Genomic DNA, 21,327 nt, shown 5'->3' with positions numbered 1-21,327 from the left:
AATAAATATCAATCCCACTCTCATTTAATTATATAAGTGAATATTTATAAAATGATACAATGAAGAATCCAACAGAAATAAGACCAAAGGTCATCGTATTTTCTGTTTCCAGACCTGTTCACACAATTCAAATTTGACCAGGTTTAAAATTACACGTTTCTTATAAACCCAACTTAACCATACAGAGCAGCCTATTAGCAACACAACTAGCAACTTGTTCGATTCATAGCCTTGCTCTCTTGTTACTATTCAAGAAAATAATAAATAAACACAAAAGGCAAATTAAAAGTAAATCACTAAAATTAAGAAAGAACAGAATTTTCTTTTTTTAATAATAATTTTTTTTTTTTTAAATTTCAGGACAGACGCACATACACACACACACACACACACACACACACACACACAATCACATAAGTTTTGTAATGAGAGTACAGACAAAGTAGGAAGCAGGATATGAAGAGGGCGCATGGATAACAGCTGTATAACATATCTTGCTGATAAGTTTGGATCCCATCTATCAGATCATTTAGTAATTAATAAAATAAGTCGAGTGCTTAGCAGCAATCGTTCAAGCACGCAGAATGGTTATCTGGGATTACACTGAATCTATATTCTACTTCTCAGGTGACATAAAAAGTTCTCTATTAAGCATAGGTTCTTACCCCCAATATCCCCAAAGAGGAATAAGAAGACCAAAAAAAAAAGAGTTAAATTTGGGACCAAAACGTTGAATCATCTTACCATATATATGACATGCTTTGATGCAGACAATGAAATAGACAATCCAAAGTACATCAATGATGCAATACAAAATGTGTAAAAATTTGCAATCCAGAGAAATGATAACCATTGAAAACACAGCACACTGTGTGTCTTGAGGCAAAATGGCATCTGCCATGAGTTATAATGGCTTTAGAAAACGTAAACTGCATTCTCATCTGTGATACCAATCAACCGTATACACTCTGCTGTTTTTACTAGATATGAAAGTTTTAAAATATCCCTCTCTTGAAACACAGAATTTTTGCCTTGATTGAGGAAACGTAGAACGTAGACAGATTGTGCAAAAAGAGCCTCTCTGCTTAAGTCAACCAGCCAATGAACAGGCATAAGACAACGCTAAACTTTAAACACAATCCACATATCCCCCATCAGAATTTGACTTGACAAATATATATGATTTTTTAAAACTTATGCTTTCACCATTGCCATAAGTGACTGATATGCATTATATATTTACAACTTATACAAAGCTTGGGGAAAGCGTGGCTCGAAAAGTACTGAGTTCGATCACCCGCCATTGCACTGTGTGGCCTTGAGCAAGTCACCTCGCCCTAGCTCAATTCGTGGCACTGCATTGCAGCTGACGAATGGGATATTCCAGTCTTCCCTGGGAATAGACCCTAGAGACACATTTCCCTTATGGGATGAATAAAGGGATTTTATTATTTATTATTTTTTTATACACATGAACTATAACACCATGTCATTTGCATGTGTTGGGCTTATGTACGTTAAATGTTTCCATTTAATAACATTGACATTGACTGTAATAGGAAAAGCCCAATGAAAACAAAACAGATAAGTACAAAGAAAATGAGATTTAACAATTACCATGTTTCGTCTTGTTGACTCGAATGATTTTTAAGTACAATAGAAGTCGTTCCAAGATCTATTTTTAACTCCAAATTCCCCTGATATATTTGGACAAATCAGTTAAAATTGTGATTTCAAAACAGTTTTAAACAACAACAACAACAAATTAATTAATTAAAACAGAAAGACATATTGTAAAAATATGTGGGTTGTATATTAACAATAGGTGGTTTCAATTTTAAAACAACCAAATTTCTCGAGTCATGATTTAAAACAAAACCTGCAACACAACATTTGCAGGTAAGCACAATGAAAAAGAAGACTCCCAGTACAATACTTATTTTGATTTTATTCTTTTTCCTTGTTGTATGTGAGTGGTATCTGTCGTTGTTGATCTTTTAAACATTACTATTATTATAGTAAAGCACATTGAAAGACCATACATAAAAACCTTTGTTATTTTTATCATTTTTTCCTAATTCCCCACTCCCAAAAAGTTTGTACCTATAATCAAAATGTGCCAGATACAAAGGATAGATTTTAGAAAAGATATTCCTCCACTTCACCATCAATTTTTTTTTTAAATCTAAAATAGCCACAGTCAAAGTCAAAGCTATGCGGACAGACCAGAGTCGAATGGAAAACCGTTCCAACGATAAGAAACATTTAACAAAATAATCAAAAGATTCACTTCATTTTTTCCAATTCCATTCTCAATTGGACCGCAGTCTATGTCAAACACTTCAAAAAACTTCATACCGCATTCATAAGCCAGATATGTTCATTCAATGATATTTACAATGAGAATTTAAGCCACTGTGTTGCGATGACAATGGGCCGATGCTAGAGAAGGAGGACATAAAATGCCATCAATGCACAAATCAAGGCCACGGCTACATGGAGTCGAGTTCCTATGACAGAAGCTGAAATAGGGGGCAAAAAAAGAAGAGACATATATAAAGATCATTCATGATCTTATAAAAAACATGACTATAGAAATTTGAAAGAGAAAAATCGCATTTCTTACATTGTCATCCACCTTGCCACACAATTTTCCCAACTATTGTCATTGTAATTTGTCAGATTATGAAATTTCACCAACATTAAAAAAATTTTAAAGGCAGGAAGAAGGAATAAACAAACAGTTCATCCCTATGAACACTTAGATTCCACTTATTAAGTAAGATACGGGGCAGGGGGTCCTCTTTGCGAGTCATCCAAATTAATGTCACATTTGAAGATGCATAACATTTTTTAAAATCTATGGTTGGATTTTCAAAATTCAAAAAGAAATTTATTCAATAAAGACAGACCTTTAATTGTAGTGTAGTATATACCCTCAAACACGAAAAGAAATTTCTGCATAGTCATTGCTACATTGTGTGGCTTTAGTTAGGAGAAAGGTATTGAGTGACAAAAGACTCTAAGAGGGTAGTAAAATCAAAGTTGCAACTTATACTTATAGCATTTGGTTGGAAAGAGTTGAGCTTTTTTTATATATAGCACAATATCCACTTAACATGCTCAAAGCGCTTTACAATGGTTCCCTGGTCAACAGCAACACAAAAAACGTAGGACGGGATATGACGCCTGTTAAGCGATATTAACTCACTCAATCCTAGAGATTTTTGCTACTCTTCAAAATAGAAAAAAAATTGTATTAAAAATGAGCATGTGCATTGATAGATGGTTTTATTCATCATTATTAACATGTAAAAACTAAAAACATTAGCTCTGATACTACGCTTATAATTTGTCTCAGACAAAATGTAATAATGAGGCATGGGGTAAAAGTAAGTATCCCGGGTAAACTACGGATATAGTCGGTGTTAGGGTTGAGTGAATTAAGACTTTATTTTTGGACAGTGACAGCGTTGTTAATGACCAGGCACCCATTTTATACCTGAGTACGGCGAGAAAATGTGAGTAAAGAGCCTTTTCCAAGGACTCAACTATGCAACGAGCGAGGCTCGAACCCAGGACCTTCCGATCTGAAAGTGTTTGTCATACCACTAGACCACATTGTCGCAGTTAATAAAGCTAACCTTTGTAAAAGATGCCAAAAATTCCTTTCTTTTCCGACAAGAACCATTGCTTGAGCCGTGGGACTCGTCTCATGTATGCACAAGTACAGATGACCAACAGGCCGACGATGACGATTCCTTCAAATGAGTAAGCTGGAATGAAATCAGTGAAACAATGATCAATTAGAGAAAGAAAAACACATTATAAATGGTGTATGTATTTTTTATCTCTATTTCAAAAGGCCATAACATTGTAATTTTCTAATATTTCAAAATATTTTTGCAACATGACAATTCAATGAAAAGGGACTATAAATATATACTTCTATTTATCTTTTCACGCATTTATCCTGCAAGGGCTTTGAGATTGGTAACCTAGGGGACAGCTTAGGGCTTAAGTTTGACCTGTCTGAAGCTGCGTTAAGTCGTTAAGTCCGTTAGTTAAGAAGATTTTTTGAATTTGAATTTGAGAGATTAGTTTCCCCGTTCACGAGGACTAATCTTTCTCTTCTTGTAATTTCAATTCTGCTTTGTTTGGCATTGTATCATAAATGTCTTTTTAAGATGGTCATATTATTTGGTTTAAAAATGAAAACAGACTGAAACCGAAGCTACTGAGACTGGGACACTTGACTTACCGTTGGTCATTTTGCAACTCTATGAAGTTCACAATTATAAGATTATAATGTCATTGCCTGTCGATAAGATTCACAAATGATATTTTTTGTCAATACTATCTTTGGTCCCCCTCAAAACGTAAAATTCAATGTAATTCCTATTACTACAATGAACAGAATGAAGAAGGCCTACACATCATCACGTCCATGAACAGGGTTGCCAGATTATTTTTCAACAAAATGCCAGGGGAAGACTCAAAAAATGCCAAAACACTCAAAAAAATGCCAAAGTCTGTTGACTCCCACCCCCACTAAGAAAACTACTCACTTTTGATAGACAATTTACTATCATATCCTGGTGGCTTGCGTGTTTTCTTTTCTTTTTCTTTTTTTTTTTTTTGAATTATACTAAATTTCCTGTTGGGGTAATTATTTACCTACTGACTACTAAGTGGAGTGCTAAACCACTACACCACGGTTGGATTTTAAGAATGAAAAAGAAATGTGAAGATGTTTGTTTTTACGCGTTTAGAAATAATTAAGAAAAGGTGTCATTTGAAGTATAATATACAAGAAAAGAAAATGCCAAATGAAAATGCCAAATGCCAAATGATTTTTCTAATGCCAAACGGTTTTCAAAAATGCCAGATTTTTTTAATCTGGCATTTAAAATGCCAAACTGGCAACCCTGTCCATGAATGTAAACAAATTTAACCGGAAGTCGGCACTTAGCTAGCAGTGCTAGCAGTTGAGGAAGATTACATGATTTCTTAACAGAGTCGCTTTTTAAGTATTTGTTTTTATTATTGATAATGGTATTGTGCACTTTAATTTAATGATTAGTGTGGAGGTAATTTTTACTTATCATTTTAGATACTCCTTTGTATGGTGAAACGTTTGTCAACAATCAAGGTGGTACCTAATCATATTATAAAGAAGTTAATTAATCACCGAAATATTATTGTGGAGGAACTAGGAATGTCTTGACAACGAGATACAACTTCCGTTTCCTGAAATTTTTGTACCTTTCATTTCATGTTTAGGTCTGTCCGTTGCAGGTTTGTTGTTGATCTAGACATCAATTTATATATCATATATGGCTGTTGTTTTTTTTTTTAATTTCTCTTTTATGGATCCATTCGTTGGACAAGTATTATGGTCCATTTTTAATCAGTTCAATGAGGCGGCCAGCTTTTTCCTCCGGAGTGTTGTGTTGTGTGGTGACCAACTCACTCACTCCTAACTATTAACACCAACTCTCTCTCACTCTCTCTCTCTCTCTCTCTCTCTCTCTCTCTCTCTCTCTCTCTCTCTCTCTCTCTCTCTCTCTCTCTCTCTCTCTCTCTCTCTCTCTCTCTCTCTCTCTCTCTCTCTCTCTCTCTCTCTCTCTCTCTCTCTCTCTCTCTCTCTCTCTACTCTACTCTACTCTATTACTTTGATCTGTCTGTAATTGTAACCTTGCATTAGGCACTTGCAAGAAGTAGCTCTCGCGAGTTGAAAACAGGCGAGGATTTCTGTTTCCGTTTTTGAGGGGAAAAAATTTAGGAGTGATTTTAAAATGTTCATTCTTCTTTCTCAGTGGAATGAAATGGCATGTATCATTGGAAAGGGCATAAAATTCTACATACAATGATGCTAATATTATTATCTTTTTATATCATGATTTTGAGAAATCTTTGTAGTGTAAAGTAAAGAGAGTATATGTGTTTAAACGCTTATAACTTTTAAACCAGAGATGGTCCTTCTTAATAAAAACAAGTCCTTCTGAGATACATATTAAAGTAGCTTCTCTAAAAATTTCAGAGCAAAATATGTTTGCACCTCAAAAGTTAGAGCTCCCCCAAAAAACAGTAATTGGCCTCGATTGTTTACAGAAGCTGCCATTTTCTTATACTGATTCACTTCCTGTCGTCTGCTGCGTTTGAGAGATAACTTCGTCAATCCACATCAAAACTTTACATCTTTATATCTTACAATATATTCCATTTATGGAAGTTATTTTTGTTTTAAATTATTTAATTAATTGGCGTTTTCATGTCCATGCATTCATTTCATAATTTACAATTCTCTTCCTTTTTTTTCCGATTGATTTTTCACTGTTGATTTTGACGTTTTTCATCCTTTGACGGACGTCTGTCCAATTTAGGGGAACGGGGGAGCGGAAGTTTTTAAAATCACCTATTTTCGATCATTTTAAAAACAAATACACCACCTCAAACATTTATCAGTCCATATATCTGCTTTTATGAGGTCTATTTTCATTTTGAAAAGTTCAAAGTGAATAACTAAATGACGCCGATTCAGTGGTGTATTTGGTCTATCTACATGTGAATAAATATTTAATTGTCGACTTTTCCAAAATTCCAATAGGTCATTCATTTGCATGTCGTGATCTATTTTTCCTTGATTTCAGCTGTTTCAGCTCTAAACTATACCTTTCTCTCTCAATAAATAATTATTTTTCTGTTTGCATTGTATTACAGAGATGTTGAATTACCACATGTAAAAATTTCAAAGTTGTATCTGAAGCCGTTTCTGAATTATACTTGATTATCCATTGGGTTGCTGTGTTTTGGTCACATATTTTCCTATAAGCTTCTATAGAGATTTTTCACCACATAAAAGGTCATAACTTTTTAACGAGTTGAGATAGAGCGATAATTTTTTCACTTTAGTAAATGTTTCACTCCCCTTTATTTTTCTACGCTAAATTAATACCGATATTACAATTTTGAAAAATTCTTGCAAGTGCCTACTTGCATCAGCAACAGTGACCGTAGCTGATTGCCAATGGCAGTGGACAATGTGCTTGATGGCCAACGCCAACACTCTCGTGTTGACTTTTTTTTCTCGATATGCTGCATACTGTTTGTATTTGCATCTTACTACAATTCATTATTAACCCTTTTGCTTGTGACTATTTCGTTTTTATTCCATGTCTTTCTAGAAATTCCAATTGCAGTAGATTTTTTAAACAATAGGCTACTCTAGGCAGTTTAGTGAGCATCAGCAGTAGGAGTCAAATTGTGACCCAACTCACCCATAAGAAAGTTGTGACTGGAAATTGCCGTTCGCGTTTATGATGGGGGTGGTTAAATTAAAGATGCATAACTTCATTATATTCACGGTCGTGATTATCTTCGGTTGCACAGTGTTGTCACTTGTATGATTTAAATTGAAGCTCCAACTAATGCTTTTCTCCCTGCTAATTATTAACATTATGGAAATAAATCTTGTAAATCCCATAAGAACAGGGTAATAATATCCTTACTACTAAAATTCTATCATGTAAAGAATATGCTTATTTACTTATTTATTCATTTATTTATTGTGCTTATATTATATTCAAGTGTACCTGTTTTCAATCAAATCTTCCAGTTTTCAGCAACTTTTATTACACCTACAGGCCATACTAGAGCTGTTCAATTTCACTGATACAAATTTTACATCTGCAATTTGAGCAACATTGGTAGAAAGATGGCAACTGATCATGAGGAAAAGATGGTCAATTTGACTCGCCAGATGCGTTATAATCAATCGGATCTTCAGAGTTTCTTGTCTGATCTCGATTCATGGGAATCAGATATCAAGCTAAAAGAGGAGAAACTTTTGAGTGGAAAATCAGAAAAGGTAAGTCGTGAAATATACGTGAACCAATTTCACATCTTTATTTTGCCGTCATTGTGAAACAGAAAAATACTGTTTGTAAAGTTAAATTCAGACACCTCCTTCCACTATGTGGCATGCCCAGTTTTGAGAGACTTGAATTATATACGTTCACGAATGCACAAGAGCAGATAAAAGGCTGTAAAAGCCTACATAAATCTGGACTTATATCATATCATATCATATCAAATCAATTGAGAGAATTACAGTCATGTCTCTCCAATCCGAACACTCACGTTTCCAGCATTTTGTCCTGAGTACAAAGACATCCGGATAGTGGAATCAGTCCCTTAAGTGTACAAAAGATAAATAAATCTGCCCCAGGCAACTCCAGATAAGGGAGACATCCAGATTGTGGAGTTCCAGATTAGAGAGACACGACTGTATATGACTTTACTCTGCAGATATTATAATTTTGATACTACTACTACTACTACTACTACTACTACTACTACTACTACTACTACTACTACTACTACTACTCTACGACTACTACGACTACTACTACTACTACTACTACTACTACTACTACTACTACTACTACTACTACTACTACTAATGTCAATATAACATCAATTATTCTATTTATTATTATTATTATTATTATTATTATTATTATTATTATTATTATTATTATTATTATTATTATTATTATTATTATTATTATTATTATTATTATTATTAATATTATCATTATTATCGTTATAAAAATTACAATTATTTGTAAAATACAGTTTTTGTATCTTATGGACAATCATTCCATGGGATATTAATGCCTTTTTAAAAATTGATTTTAATGGCAGAATCAATTTTTAATAATCTCTATACTCTCATGTAATCAGTGATTTGTCAATAGTTTCCCCTATGCGGACATCTTTATAATATTTGTTTATTTTTCATCCCAGGATGATGCACTACCACCTGTCAGGAATACAATACACAAGAAAAAACTGAAAAAGAAGAAAAAAGAAAAAGTCATTGATCCAGACAAGCAGAAGAAAAAGATACCAGGACACGACTTCAGGGCTTGGGACAAATTTGATGTGGTAATTTTTATTTTATTTTTTTAAACGATATGATACATAATAATAAATGTTTGCTATTAGTTTAGAAGCTTGTCATGTAAAAGTAAATAGTCAGAATTCTTGATGAGTTATAAGTTAAAAATGTATTGTTTTCATTTAAGTTTTTATTTTTGTTTTTTTTAAATGTCAAAATGGTAAAAGTTTTACGGGAGTTGAATTGAATTTGTGCATCTTATAAAAGACTTCATTTTCATGTAACTTTGTGTATTATGTATTCTTTTCTTCCACGCCCCCCCCCCCCCCCCCCTCTCCACCCCGCCCTGCCCCACCTTCTTGTAGAGCGCAGCCTTGGATGACATTGACAAAGAAGAGAAGAAGGAAACATCGTCTTCCGAATATGAGACAGACGAGGAGTGGGAAATGGAGAGGAAAATACATTTGGCTGGAATAGAGAAGGAAAAGGTTTGTACTCTGGTACTGCATAGATGTCGCTGTTTGTACTACATACTGTTAGTGAGTTATTGAAACATTTGTCAAAGCGATGCTTAGCTTTCTAGAAGCTGTGGACTGTAAATAGTAATAAACAATAATGAATATAACAGCTTCAAAAAAAGAACAAAATTCCAAACACTGAGCGTTTTGGGCTCAAAATCCTTCTTCAGCCAACAACAAAAGAACAATGAAAATGTAAATGCATAACTATTTGTGCCAAATATTTTTTTTCTGCCATCAATCCTTTTTTTTTTAAAGCTGTAATATTCATTTTTGTTATATATAGTAGGCCTACACAGGGAGTCGTAATGTATGAGGACATCCCAAGTGATGTTAGGAATAGAGGTGATTTGTACTGCTTTTTCCTGTTCCAGCCAATCAAAATAGGGTGGATTTAAAAATAATTAGAATCTTCAATCCGGTTGGTTGAGTGGAAATGTTAGTAGAAATAGGCACCCACTCAACCAGTTTTGGAATGTCTCTTCACCTATTTGTATACAGTCACATACTTTCTAAATGTGTGCGTGCAGCCATGTGGCCTAGTGGTATGACACTCACCTTCGGATCAGAAGGTCTAGAGTTAGAGTCCCGCTCTGAGCAGTGCATACTTAAATCCTTAGAAAAGTCTCTTTACTCACATTCTCACACTGAACTCAGGTGTAAAATGAGTACCTGGCCATTAACAGCGTTGTTTCTGTCAGAAGAAATTGTAATATCGCCTAACAGGCATTATGTCCTCATCCTACATGTTGAGTGCTGCCATTGGCTAGGAACCCCTTGTAAAGCGCTTTGAGCATGCGTAGTGAATACTGCTCTATATAAAAGCTCAAGTTTAAGTTTGAATGTCATACCTGTTAGAGATCAAATAAAATTTGAGTTTGGAGAATCTTTAATTCAGAAAAGTGAGTGGAGCAGGCACTTATGTTGGTAACAACAAGATATGAAGTGAGTAGAAAAGTGCCAGAAGACAATAGAGAATAAAAATTTTTTTCGCGGCGGTGGTGGGGTTTGAACCTGCGACCTTATTGGTACGACAACTCCGCCTGGCAGGTGAGAGCGTGGCTCTACCGTGTGAGCTATCCACGAACACAAAAATATTCGTTTCAAACCCAAAGTCATTTCTAGATCCCCTCTCACCCACTTCTTGAGATCGCCGATTCGTTCACCACCATCGCGAAGTAATTTTGACCAGCAGTTAAGCTTAATAGCCAATATTCTCATCACAAACATATAACATAGAAACGATTGAGACATTGAGTATGCTCCGGTGTATGGGGTGAATTTTTAATTCAGAAAAGTGAGTGGAGCAGGCACTTATGTTGGTAACAACAAGATATGAAGTGAGTAGAAAAGTGCCAGAAGACAATAGAGAATAAAAATTTTTTTTTTCGCGGCGGTGGTGGGGTTTGAACCTGCGACCTTATTGGTACGACAACTCCGCCTGGCAGGTGAGAGCGTGGCTCTACCGTGTGAGCTATCCACGAACACAAAAATATTCGTTTCAAACCCAAAGTCATTTCTAGATCCCCCTCTCACCCACTTCTTGAGATCGCCGATTCGTTCACCACCATCGCGAAGTAATTTTGACCAGCAGTTAAGCTTAATAGCCAATATTCTCATCACAAACATATAACATAGAAACGATTGAGACATTGAGTATGCTCCGGTGTATGGGGTGAATTTTTAATTCAGAAAAGTGAGTGGAGCAGGCACTTATGTTGGTAACAACAAGATATGAAGTGAGTAGAAAAGTGCCAGAAGACAATAGAGAATAAAAATTTTTTTCGCGGCGGTGGTGGGTTTGAACCTGCGACCTTATTGGTACGACAACTCCGCCTGGCAGGTGAGAGCGTGGCTCTACCGTGTGAGCTATCCACGAACACAAAAATATTCGTTTCAAACCCAAAGTCATTTCTAGATCCCCCTCTCACCCACTTCTTGAGATCGCCGATTCGTTCACCACCACACATAAGTGCCTGCTCCACTCACTTTTCTGAATTAAAAATTCACCCCATACACCGGAGCATACTCAATGTCTCAATCGTTTCTATGTTATATGTTTGTGATGAGAATATTGGCTATTAAGCTTAACTGCTGGTCAAAATTACTTCGCGATGGTGGTGAACGAATCGGCGATCTCAAGAAGTGGGTGAGAGGGGGATCTAGAAATGACTTTGGGTTTGAAACGAATATTTTTGTGTTCGTGGATAGCTCACACGGTAGAGCCACGCTCTCACCTGCCAGGCGGAGTTGTCGTACCAATAAGGTCGCAGGTTCAAACCCCACCACCGCCGCGAAAAAAATTTTTATTCTCTATTGTCTTCTGGCACTTTTCTACTCACTTCATATCCAGTTTGGAGAATCGTGACAAACGAAACAGCAAAGACGAACTGACAAGGATGACTGATCTTATGCGGCTTCTGACCTCTAGATCACTGCTGTGGTTGCACAAAGATGAGTCCTGGAAAAGGTTCTTTAGCCACATTCTCTCAGCCTATTCAGATGTAAAATGAGTTAACTGGTCAGTAACAAGGTCGTCTCTTACAGGCGTCAAATCTCAACTGACAATTTCATTTTTGTTGTTGGCTTTGGAGCCATTGTAAAACTCCTTGTGTGCATTCAGTGGATATTGTGTTTCAGAAAATCTCACATTTTATAGTTTTTCTTTTTACCATCACTCACTATAGAAAATGCCAGAAATTAAAATAGAAATACACAAATATTGGTTTTTGTATAACCGGTTCTAATAGAAGAAATGTGTAACTTTGAAGACATATGAACTTTTTTCTTTTGTAGGGAAACAAGTTTTTCAAAGCTGGGGATTACGACCGGGCTGTCGAATCATACTCTAAAGGAATGGAGTTCGATTCCACCAATGCTGTGTTGCCTGCAAACAGGGCCATGGCTCTGCTGAAACAACAAAAGTAAGATTGTGTGTATTTAGTCATCATTGAATGTATTCTGTCCATGCTTGCCTACTCCGAATTTCATTTTTGTCATTCTGCTTAATTTTGACGTTTTAATCTAATTTTTAAGATAATCATTTGATGAAAGTCATTATTTTTGTTTTGTAAAAATTATAAATTGATAAATTGAGCTTTTATATAAAGCAACATCCACTAAATGTGCTCAAAGCACTTTACAAGGGGTCCCTGGCCAACAGCAACATTTAACATTCAGGATGGGACATGACGCCTGTTAGGTGATATTACAATTTTTTTCGGACAGAGACAACGCTGTTAACGGCCAGGTATTCGTTTTACACCTGAGTAAGGTGAGAGAATGTGAGTAAAGAGCCTTCTCTAAGGACTAAACTATTTACCGAGCGAGGCTCGAACCCAGGACCTTCCAATCCGAAAGCGAGTGTCTACCACAAGACCACATAGCAGCATATGACAGAGTAGACAACAGAAAAAAAAAGAGAAAAATAATTGATATGGAGATGAGTTGGTTTGGTGAATAAGGCATTGCACTTCTTCACAGGAGATCTGGGTTTCAATCTCGATGTCTGTTTAGTTTACACCTCTTTTTTTAATTCTAAGCAAGAAACTCACTGTACAGCACTGCAAAACGGCAGTGAATATTGATGTTAAAAAGTGAGTGTAGCAGGTACTTAGGTTGATCTTAACAAGAAATGAAGTGAGTATGTAAGTGCCAGAAGACAAAAGAGAATAAAAATTTTGCAGCGATGGGGGCTCGAGCTCGAACCCATGACCGTACTGTTACAACAACTCTGCCAGGCCACGAAAGGGTTGCTCTGCGATCCCCCACTCCAAAAAAACTGGTATCTCAAGCTTAGTATCTATCTTGAGTCCCTCTCCCGACTTCTTGGGGTCATGGGTTCAACACACATACAACCAATGCCCAGTTTATCTTTTCTCAAGGTATGCCCTAAAAATATTTTCTCTGTGGGTAACAACGTTGACGGAATCGCTGCTTTCTCATCCTGTTCTTTTTCCTGGAGTATAAGATTGGTTTCTTTTTAATAATAATAATTTTTTAAAAACAGTTTTTAACATATATATATTTCATTTTTAAAATATTTTTTAAAAGGTTTTTTTTTTTTTAATTCTAAGCAAATATGAAGCACTTTACCCCTTCCCCCCCTCCCCCTTTTTTATTTTCCAACCCAATTCAATGTCTATCATCTCTTCCAGATATGCAGCTGCTGAGTTGGATTGTACGTCATCCATATCTTTAGACCCTCTCTACGTCAAGGCTTACCTGAGGCGAGCTACGGCGAGAGCCAACCTGAACAAACACAAGGGGGCCATTGAGGATTACAACCGAGTGCTGGACTTGGAACCGACCAATCGGATGGCACAGACAGAGTTGGAAAGGCTGCAGAAGGTTTGAAGGCTACTGTATTGGGTTGTTTTTGTTTGGTTTTGTTTGTTTTTTTTTGTTTTTTGGGGATTTATTTGTTTTAAAGAAATTTTGTTCCTTATTTTTTTTTATTTATTTATTTTTTTTTGTATTGCTTTTTTATTAAATAATTCTTCTTCTTCTTCTTCTTCTTCTTCTTCTTCTTCTTCTTCTTCTTCTTCTTCTTCTTCTTCTTCTTCTTCTTCTTCTTCTTCTTCTTCTTCTTCTTCTTCTTCTTCTACTTCTTTCTCTTCTTCCTCCGAGGATGATGATGATGGTTATTATTACCATTATCATTATTATTATTTTATTTATTCATTCATTTATTTATTTTTATATTTTAATATTGTTATTTTTTTATTATTAAAAAGAAATTAATTTTATATTCCAGGAAAAAGAACGGGATGAGAAAGCAGTGATTCCGTCAACATTGATAGACGATGGAAAGGGGGTTGTCAAGGCTATTTATAAATCACCAGAGGAAAGGTCAAAGGTGTGCAGATAATTCTATTTTTGCTTTGTTTCCCTTGATTTATACAGGGTGTCCGAATAAGAAATGTACACTTAAAAGGATTGCAAATGTGGGATTTTATGAAATGAAATTATTATTTGAAATAAGTTGGAATGCAGTGAAATAAACAATATGATATACTTATAATTATTTTTACAATTATAAAATAATTAAATTTTGTTAAATGCTTCATTTACAATAATTTTTATTATGTATACATTTTTTTTAGGGATACCCTGTATTTATATAGCTTTTCATTTTTAAGAGGTATTTCTTTATCTAATTTTTTGGGTTTTTTCACTTATAATGTGATAAATCAAATTTGAATATACGATGTCAATATACAATGTTATTGATTTTACTTTGTTTTCATTTGTTAATTGGAAAATGTGAATTAATTTTCATTTCTCCCGGCAAATTGCCTAAAATAAATCTTTGAACCTTTAACTATCACTTTATTAGCGGATTTGAGGATAAGAAATGAGAATAACTAACTCAAATAAAAAAGAGAATAAACCTTTAGTCAGTTGACCTCGTCATGTTTAAGGCAAAAAACAAAATTATTTACAGCTTTAAAAAAAAAACCCAGAAAATGCCAAAAATGTCCTTTATTATGTTTTTTGAAGATGATATTATATAATAGTCAACAGCTTCAGACATTTGCATATCATGTCTGTCGTATGTGACTATTGTAAGACAGCAATAATACTGCAACTGTCGTGATAAATATACTGTAACTTGTTTTCCTATTCCAACCTGTTTCAAATCTTACTTTCCAGGTTCCTTTGAAGAGAATCGTAATAGAAGAGATAGGAATTCAAGCAGTGTCGAGAAACCAACAGCCGTTGACAGAGCAGAGTGAAATCACCAGAAAGATTACGGAAAGGGAGGGAAAACATTTTGACACTCTGGTCGGTCACACCCAGAACACGTCAAAGTCATCAGTATTAACTAAACAACAAGTCGAGCCCAAAGAATCTGTTTTATCTTCCACATCTCCCGATTCAACGAAAGAAAATAGTTCAGGCACTAGGAACATCAACAAATCATCTTCCAACACTGCAGGAAATGGGGTTCAAAACTCTGTTGATTATTCTCCGGAAAATTCTACCACCACAGATTTAAAGTCAGGAAGTGGGTCAAGAAAAGATGCCCTGGTGAATGGAAAAGGTCATTTTAAGGGGAAACAACCTGATGAGAACAAGGCAAATGGGGAGCAGATCGTTCCCAGCATCCCCCAGTCATCGTTCCAGTTTCAAACAGATTTCAAGGTGTTAAAGAACAAGACGGAGTTTTTTTTCAAATACTTTACCGTGAGTTGTCATTGTCGTTATGTGTTAGTTTTCTATCAGTGCTTCTCTTAGGGCAGACCTGCCAACTTGAAAATGTAAAAATTCATAATTGTATGGAGATAAAAATGGTAGTTGCTTTAGTTATCTTTAAAAATCAACAGTTTACCCTCTCAAGGATTAAGTAATATTTCACAATCCTGAATATTACTATTTGCATCAACTTTCATTTTCAATACGTTTTAATGACTTAGAGCTAGATACTCATGAAGTTCTGAAATTGGACCCAAATTGTGTAATTTTAACCTTTTTCATAATAGTTTGTTACAATCTCGTTTAACTGGGTTGGGATTCCTCGACCACTATTTATATTTTTACCTTGTGTACGTTCTCCTTCTTGGAATAGGATTATTAAGCTGGGTTAGTTTTGTTCAGAATTTTAATAATTTTTGTGAATTCTTTCATGAAATTCCCTTTTACCAACTCCAGACATCAGTAATTAGGGTTGAGTTTAATGCGAAGGGGGTAAAGTACTTTGTGATAGACTAGGGTCCTATCCAAAGGGTAGCAAGCAATTGTTAATGTCTGCTTCACGCTATAGACACATGGATAGATAAACTCCGGCTCCATGGGTCTAATGACTCTGATGGGACTACTTTCTTAACACGAGCCAAATACTTCGGCTTAATTTCACTTCTTCAGGAATTCAAATCAGTGTGGTCCTGGTTTCAAACCCTTGAAGTCAAATAAAAGACGTTGAAAACAAAATTTAGACTGTAGAGTTATCCAAACTAAGTCTCGCTGTATATCTCTACCCGTGCTGAAGAGCATTGAATCATGTATGGACCCAATTATTTTTAAAAAGAAAACAAACAAAAAAACACTTAAGTATCTATATAGTGCAATATCCACAAAACTTGCTCAAGGATGTCCCTAGCCAACAGCAACACCTAACATGTAGGATGAGATTTCTTTAGGCAATATTACAATTTTCTTCCGACAGAGATGACTGTGTTAATGGTCAGGAATTTATTTTATACCCGAGTATGGTGAGAAAATATGAGTAAAGACCCTTTTCCAAGGACTCAACCATGTGCCACTCAGAACGGGACTCAAACCCTTTAGCTTTGGATCCGAAGGCGAGTGGTCATACCACAAGACCAGATATCCCCACAGTTATTCCTGGTTCTCATTCTTACCAGGGTAATTAGACCAGATAGGCCCACAGTTATTCCTTGTTCTCATTCTTACCAGGGTAATTAGACCAGATAGGCCCACAGTTGTTCCTGGTTCTCATTCTTACCAGGATTATTCCTTCTATTTATTAATTATTTTATTGTCTTTCTGACTTTCAGGCCATTCATCCATCCCAATATCCTGTCTTGTTTGGTCAGTGTTTGGACGCCGACATTCTCATGACGGTCGTCAAGAGTATTCTAGAACATGGACGACACAGGTGAGTGTTTCTTATATATTTCTAATAATAATAATAATAATAATAATAATAATAATAATAATAATAATAATAATAATAATAATAATAATACCTAATATTAATAATAATAATAATACCTAATATTAATAATATAATAATGATAATATATTATTAATAATAATAATAATAATAATAATAATAATAATAATAATAATAATAATAATAATAATAATGATAATATTAATAATAATGATAATAATAATAATAATAATAATAATAATAATAATAATAATAATAATAATAATAATAATAATAATAATAAATGATAATATTAATAATAATAATAATAATAGTAATAATAAGTTGTATATTTTTATTATGCCTTCCTCGGGTGAATTCCAAGCACAGTTCAAATTTGAAAGTTGAGAAATATATAACATGAAAAAAAGACATCAAAAGACTTCACATTTAGGATCCAGCTGTCTCTGCCTACTTGAAAAGTAAAAATTTTGTCGTTTTTTAATGATGAGAAAAATAGGGTATGGAAACAGAGAATAAAAAGTCACGGGATCAGTGCCAACCTCAACACGCAGTCGTACAACAGACTGATTTATCCAGTGACTGGATAGCCGAGTGGGTTTGCTGTCCTCTCTCTCGTGGCCAGGCGGAGGGTGCCGTGTCTATTGGATCCTGAGTTTGGCACTGGCCCCTTGACTTTTTATTCTGTTTTCATATGGCACTTCTCCAGACCCTATTTTTCTCATCTTTAATGGATAAACGAACTCAGAAGGAAGGACTTTCTCACTCTGATGACAAAACAACACGACAGACATACAGTAGAATTACTTTAAACCGAAATTTTGGGGACCTTCTAAACCATTTCGGTTTAAAGACATTTTGGTTTAAAGCAAGTTCCCGTTTTGCAATGTTTTTCAATGGTAGTAACTTTTTAAGGAATTTGCTCATTTAATGGTATCATGGGTTTCCCGTTAAATGGAGTTGTTGAATAAATGCTGTCTTCGTAACCATAAATAAAAAAAAAAATTTTTTTGTGTGTTTTAAAAATATTTTTGGGGGTTTTCGTTTTCAATTCAAAATTGTTGAAAGAGTTGAATTCGGGATGCCGTGTTTTTTACATATCTCTGTCTTGATCAACTTTTTTTCCATCGACTTCACATAGTATTTTAATTTTAAACTCCAACGTGTAAGCACAGTGCTTTCTTTTAGACATCTTTTAGTAAAATGCAAAGCTAAAATAAGATCGAAAGTTCTTGTGCGATAATTGATAATGAATGACGCGCAGCTACTCAGAAGTGAAGTGAAATGGAAATGAAAAGGCGTGTCAATGCTAAGCTGTCTACTACTACTAGGCATCTCTCTTTTGTTGAAAAGTCATTAGGTTCAAAGGCCTAATTTCATAGAACCCCCCCCCCCTCACACACACACACACACACACACACACACACACACACCCACTCTTAAACAAAGTGGAAATGAAATGGCATGTCAATGGTAAGTTGTCTACCCCCCCCCCCCCCTTCCTTATTCTCGTGTTTAAAATCCATTCAGTTCCAAAGCATCAACACACGAGCGAGAACATCTCGCTTGCGTGATTCTACACCCCAACTCCTCCTCTTTCCTCATTTTTCGCCTGCCAGTCACCCGCTGTCTTCCTTTTCCAGTCTGTGCGATTGTGGTGTTGGCCGAGCCCAAATGCAGTGTTTGCCTACACCCCACCCATCACCCTCATCTTATACTTACGCTCTTTGTTTAATATCGCCGGGCACATTATTACGTGTGGCCACCTTCCCCAATTTTTGAAGAAAAATTGAGAGAGAATAAAGGAAGGTGGTCTCAAATTGTTTCGGTTTAAAGAAAGTCCTTCTTAGAAGTATTTCGGTTCATCGTAAGAATTAGTACAAAGATAATGAAGAAACTAGTACAATTTATTAAATTCTTTGCGGTTTAAGGTATTTTTCGGTTTAGCTTCTTTCGGTTTAAAGTAATTTTACTGTATTTTTAAAAATTGTAATCTGGATGAGAGTAATAAGAGTATATTTTACTTGTCTCCATATTGTGATACAAGTTGAAACCTGATCATACTTGTTGTCCCATTAAATTATCCATTGCTTGTCAATATTTCAGGTCAGAGGTCAACATTTACGACATCCTATCAGGCATGACAAAGGTCAAGAGGTTTTCTATGACGGCTATGTTTCTTTCTCAAAAAGAAAAACAAAGTAAGTTTTTTCCACAATCACACTTTCATCCCGTCATATTTTAATTTTGGTCTGTTTTTTGGGGGGGGGCTTTTTAAAAATCATTTCAGTCAGCTATTACAAACGATAAAATAATAAGTGTTTTAAGATACAAAATCATAATTCCCAACAACAAAAAAATATTTTGATATTCCTCTCACTTTTGTTGCTCATATGTCATCTTTATTATCGTTCTTTCCAAATGAGTTCCTCTTTTTGAGGAGCAACGAATAGAGCTTTTACTTTTAACTTGGTGTAGTACATACTCGTCATCAATTCACAGATGAGCAATATTGGCAATATTCTGCGAGTTGTTATATCAAGGCCACAAATTAGTGAGCCATGACGTGTCAGATGAAGATCTGAAAAAAGTCTGTATGAACTAGTGCTAATAAAAGTAGAGAGAAAAATACAAGAAAAATTTTTAAAACATCCCCCAAAAGTAGGCCTACTTTGACAGTAGGCAGGCTGGTTTTTTGGGATGGTTTGTTTTGTTTTTTCTTGTATTTTTCTCTTTACTTTGTAACTGCTTCAGACACACTTGTTCAGATCTATTGCAAAGCCCTACCTTTTGCTTGCTGGTATAAATTTACTCAACTATATTTTGATTTTTAAGAATACACTACATCATGACCAGTAAACACCAAAATTGTTTTTTATCTTTTTATTATATATTTTGAAAAGGCTAATCAACTAAAAAAAAGTTTAGATCAGTTAATGTAAGTTTACAAACGTTTGCCAAACTAGCTGTAATACTTAAACAAGTCATGATGTTTTTGTTCCTATCATCTTGTTCTCTTCCTTTTTAATGTTCGTCTTTCTCACATTCCAGGTGCAAGGGAGTTAATGGAGCATATTTCAAAGTCAAGTCTGTGTTCACAAGAGGAGTTATCATCTTTGAAAAAGAAATACGATTTGTGATAAACAGTGTTGATTATGGCTTGGCATCTGTGACGTCATATTTTTCCATCGATTGTTTGTTTTCCTTTCACTCTCTCATTTTCTCTTTAGCTGTCTTATTGTTTGTTTGTTTCATTCAATTTGTTGTTTTTCCAAACCCTAAAGTCTTTTCAATTGTCGACTATGATAACAATATACAGTCTGTCTCTCTCTAATCCGGAACTCCGCCAATCGGATGTCTCCATTATCCGAACAGGTTGCCTGGGGGCGGATTTTTTTCTTCTTTATTTGTACACTTTAGGGACTGATTTTACTATTCGGATGTCTCTGTGATCCAGGCAAAATATTGGGAACAGAGGTGTTTGGATTGGAGAGACACAACTGTATGGGGTGTCCTAATAGCTCAGTTGGTAGAGCACTCACTTCGCAAGTAAAGGGACCAAATCAATTCCAGGTGAAGTCGACATTATTTCCTGACCCTCCTATCCACCCAGCAATGATTGGGTAAGTGGGTCTGTTAGATCTGATGGAAAAACCCCTTTTAGATGTCAGGGTGACACTGGTCTCTCTATATGAAAAAAAAGGCCCCCTTTTAGATATCAGGGTGACACTACACTAGTGTCTCTATATGAAAAAAAGGGCCCCCTTTTAGATATCAGGGTAAACCTGGTCTGTCTGTATTTATAAAACCTTGTCAGCGTTATTCATTTATTTTGTGTTGAGAGGGTGTGTGTGTGTTTATGCTCGTCTGTTGCAGTTGTAAATAATAAATAAGCATGAGTGAGTTTTGAAATAAACACACGAAATAGTGATGTGTTGTCACTCATTTGTTTTTTAATTTCTTTTGTCTCGTCGTTTTTTTTTTTTTTGTTTTCAAGGGTTTTATGGCGCTTGCGCCACATTTAAGTCATTTCAGCACCAAAAGGAAGAAAATGGGACAGTGAAAAGATTCTAGAATTAAAATTAGTAAGAAAAAGTAAGACAAATGGGAAATGGTACGAATAGGGAACAGATGTAGATTCCACGAGCATATCATCAATAGTTTGAGATCACCCAAAAGTCTTGTTTTTGTTTGTTTTTATGGGTTTCACGGCACTTACAACACATTAAGGTCACATCAGCGCCAGTAAAAAGGAAGAAAATGGG

The 21,327-nt window shown here is 35.2% G+C and overlaps 2 protein-coding genes across 3 annotated transcripts; one reads left to right on the top strand and one right to left on the bottom strand.

Moving 5' to 3' along the window:
- Nucleotides 1-318: 318 nt before the first annotated feature.
- LOC144974771 (protein kish-B-like) lies at nucleotides 319-4,462 on the bottom strand. Its single transcript, XM_078918016.1, has 3 exons — nucleotides 4,262-4,462; nucleotides 3,645-3,776; nucleotides 319-2,522 (listed from the first exon to the last, which is right to left on the bottom strand). The coding sequence occupies exons 1-3, from the start codon at nucleotides 4,269-4,271 to the stop codon at nucleotides 2,443-2,445; spliced, it is 222 nt and encodes a 73-aa protein (XP_078774142.1). The 5' UTR covers nucleotides 4,272-4,462; the 3' UTR covers nucleotides 319-2,442.
- A 738-nt stretch (nucleotides 4,463-5,200) lies between these two features.
- LOC144974770 (RNA polymerase II-associated protein 3-like) lies at nucleotides 5,201-21,003 on the top strand. 2 transcript variants are annotated; one of them, XM_078918014.1, is made up of 11 exons: nucleotides 5,201-5,298; nucleotides 7,619-7,870; nucleotides 8,812-8,952; nucleotides 9,271-9,393; nucleotides 12,220-12,347; nucleotides 13,581-13,773; nucleotides 14,180-14,281; nucleotides 15,079-15,612; nucleotides 16,944-17,044; nucleotides 19,169-19,263; nucleotides 20,114-21,003. In XM_078918014.1, exons 2-11 carry the CDS (start codon nucleotides 7,718-7,720, stop codon nucleotides 20,200-20,202), a joined length of 1,659 nt encoding a protein of 552 aa, XP_078774140.1. In that variant the 5' UTR covers nucleotides 5,201-5,298; nucleotides 7,619-7,717; the 3' UTR covers nucleotides 20,203-21,003. The 2 variants fall into 2 exon arrangements, with proteins under 2 accessions (XP_078774140.1, XP_078774141.1); XM_078918015.1 differs by having other exon boundaries at nucleotides 5,249-5,298; nucleotides 7,647-7,870.
- Nucleotides 21,004-21,327: the final 324 nt, after the last annotated feature.

The sequence above is a fragment of the Berghia stephanieae genome, chromosome 6, assembly GCF_034508935.2.
Source record: "Berghia stephanieae isolate SIO BIC M18660-M18661 chromosome 6, UCSD_Bste_1.3, whole genome shotgun sequence".
In the NCBI taxonomy this organism is placed as follows: Eukaryota; Metazoa; Mollusca; class Gastropoda; order Nudibranchia; family Aeolidiidae; genus Berghia; species Berghia stephanieae.
This window is presented reverse-complemented; position numbering and strand designations above follow the sequence as displayed.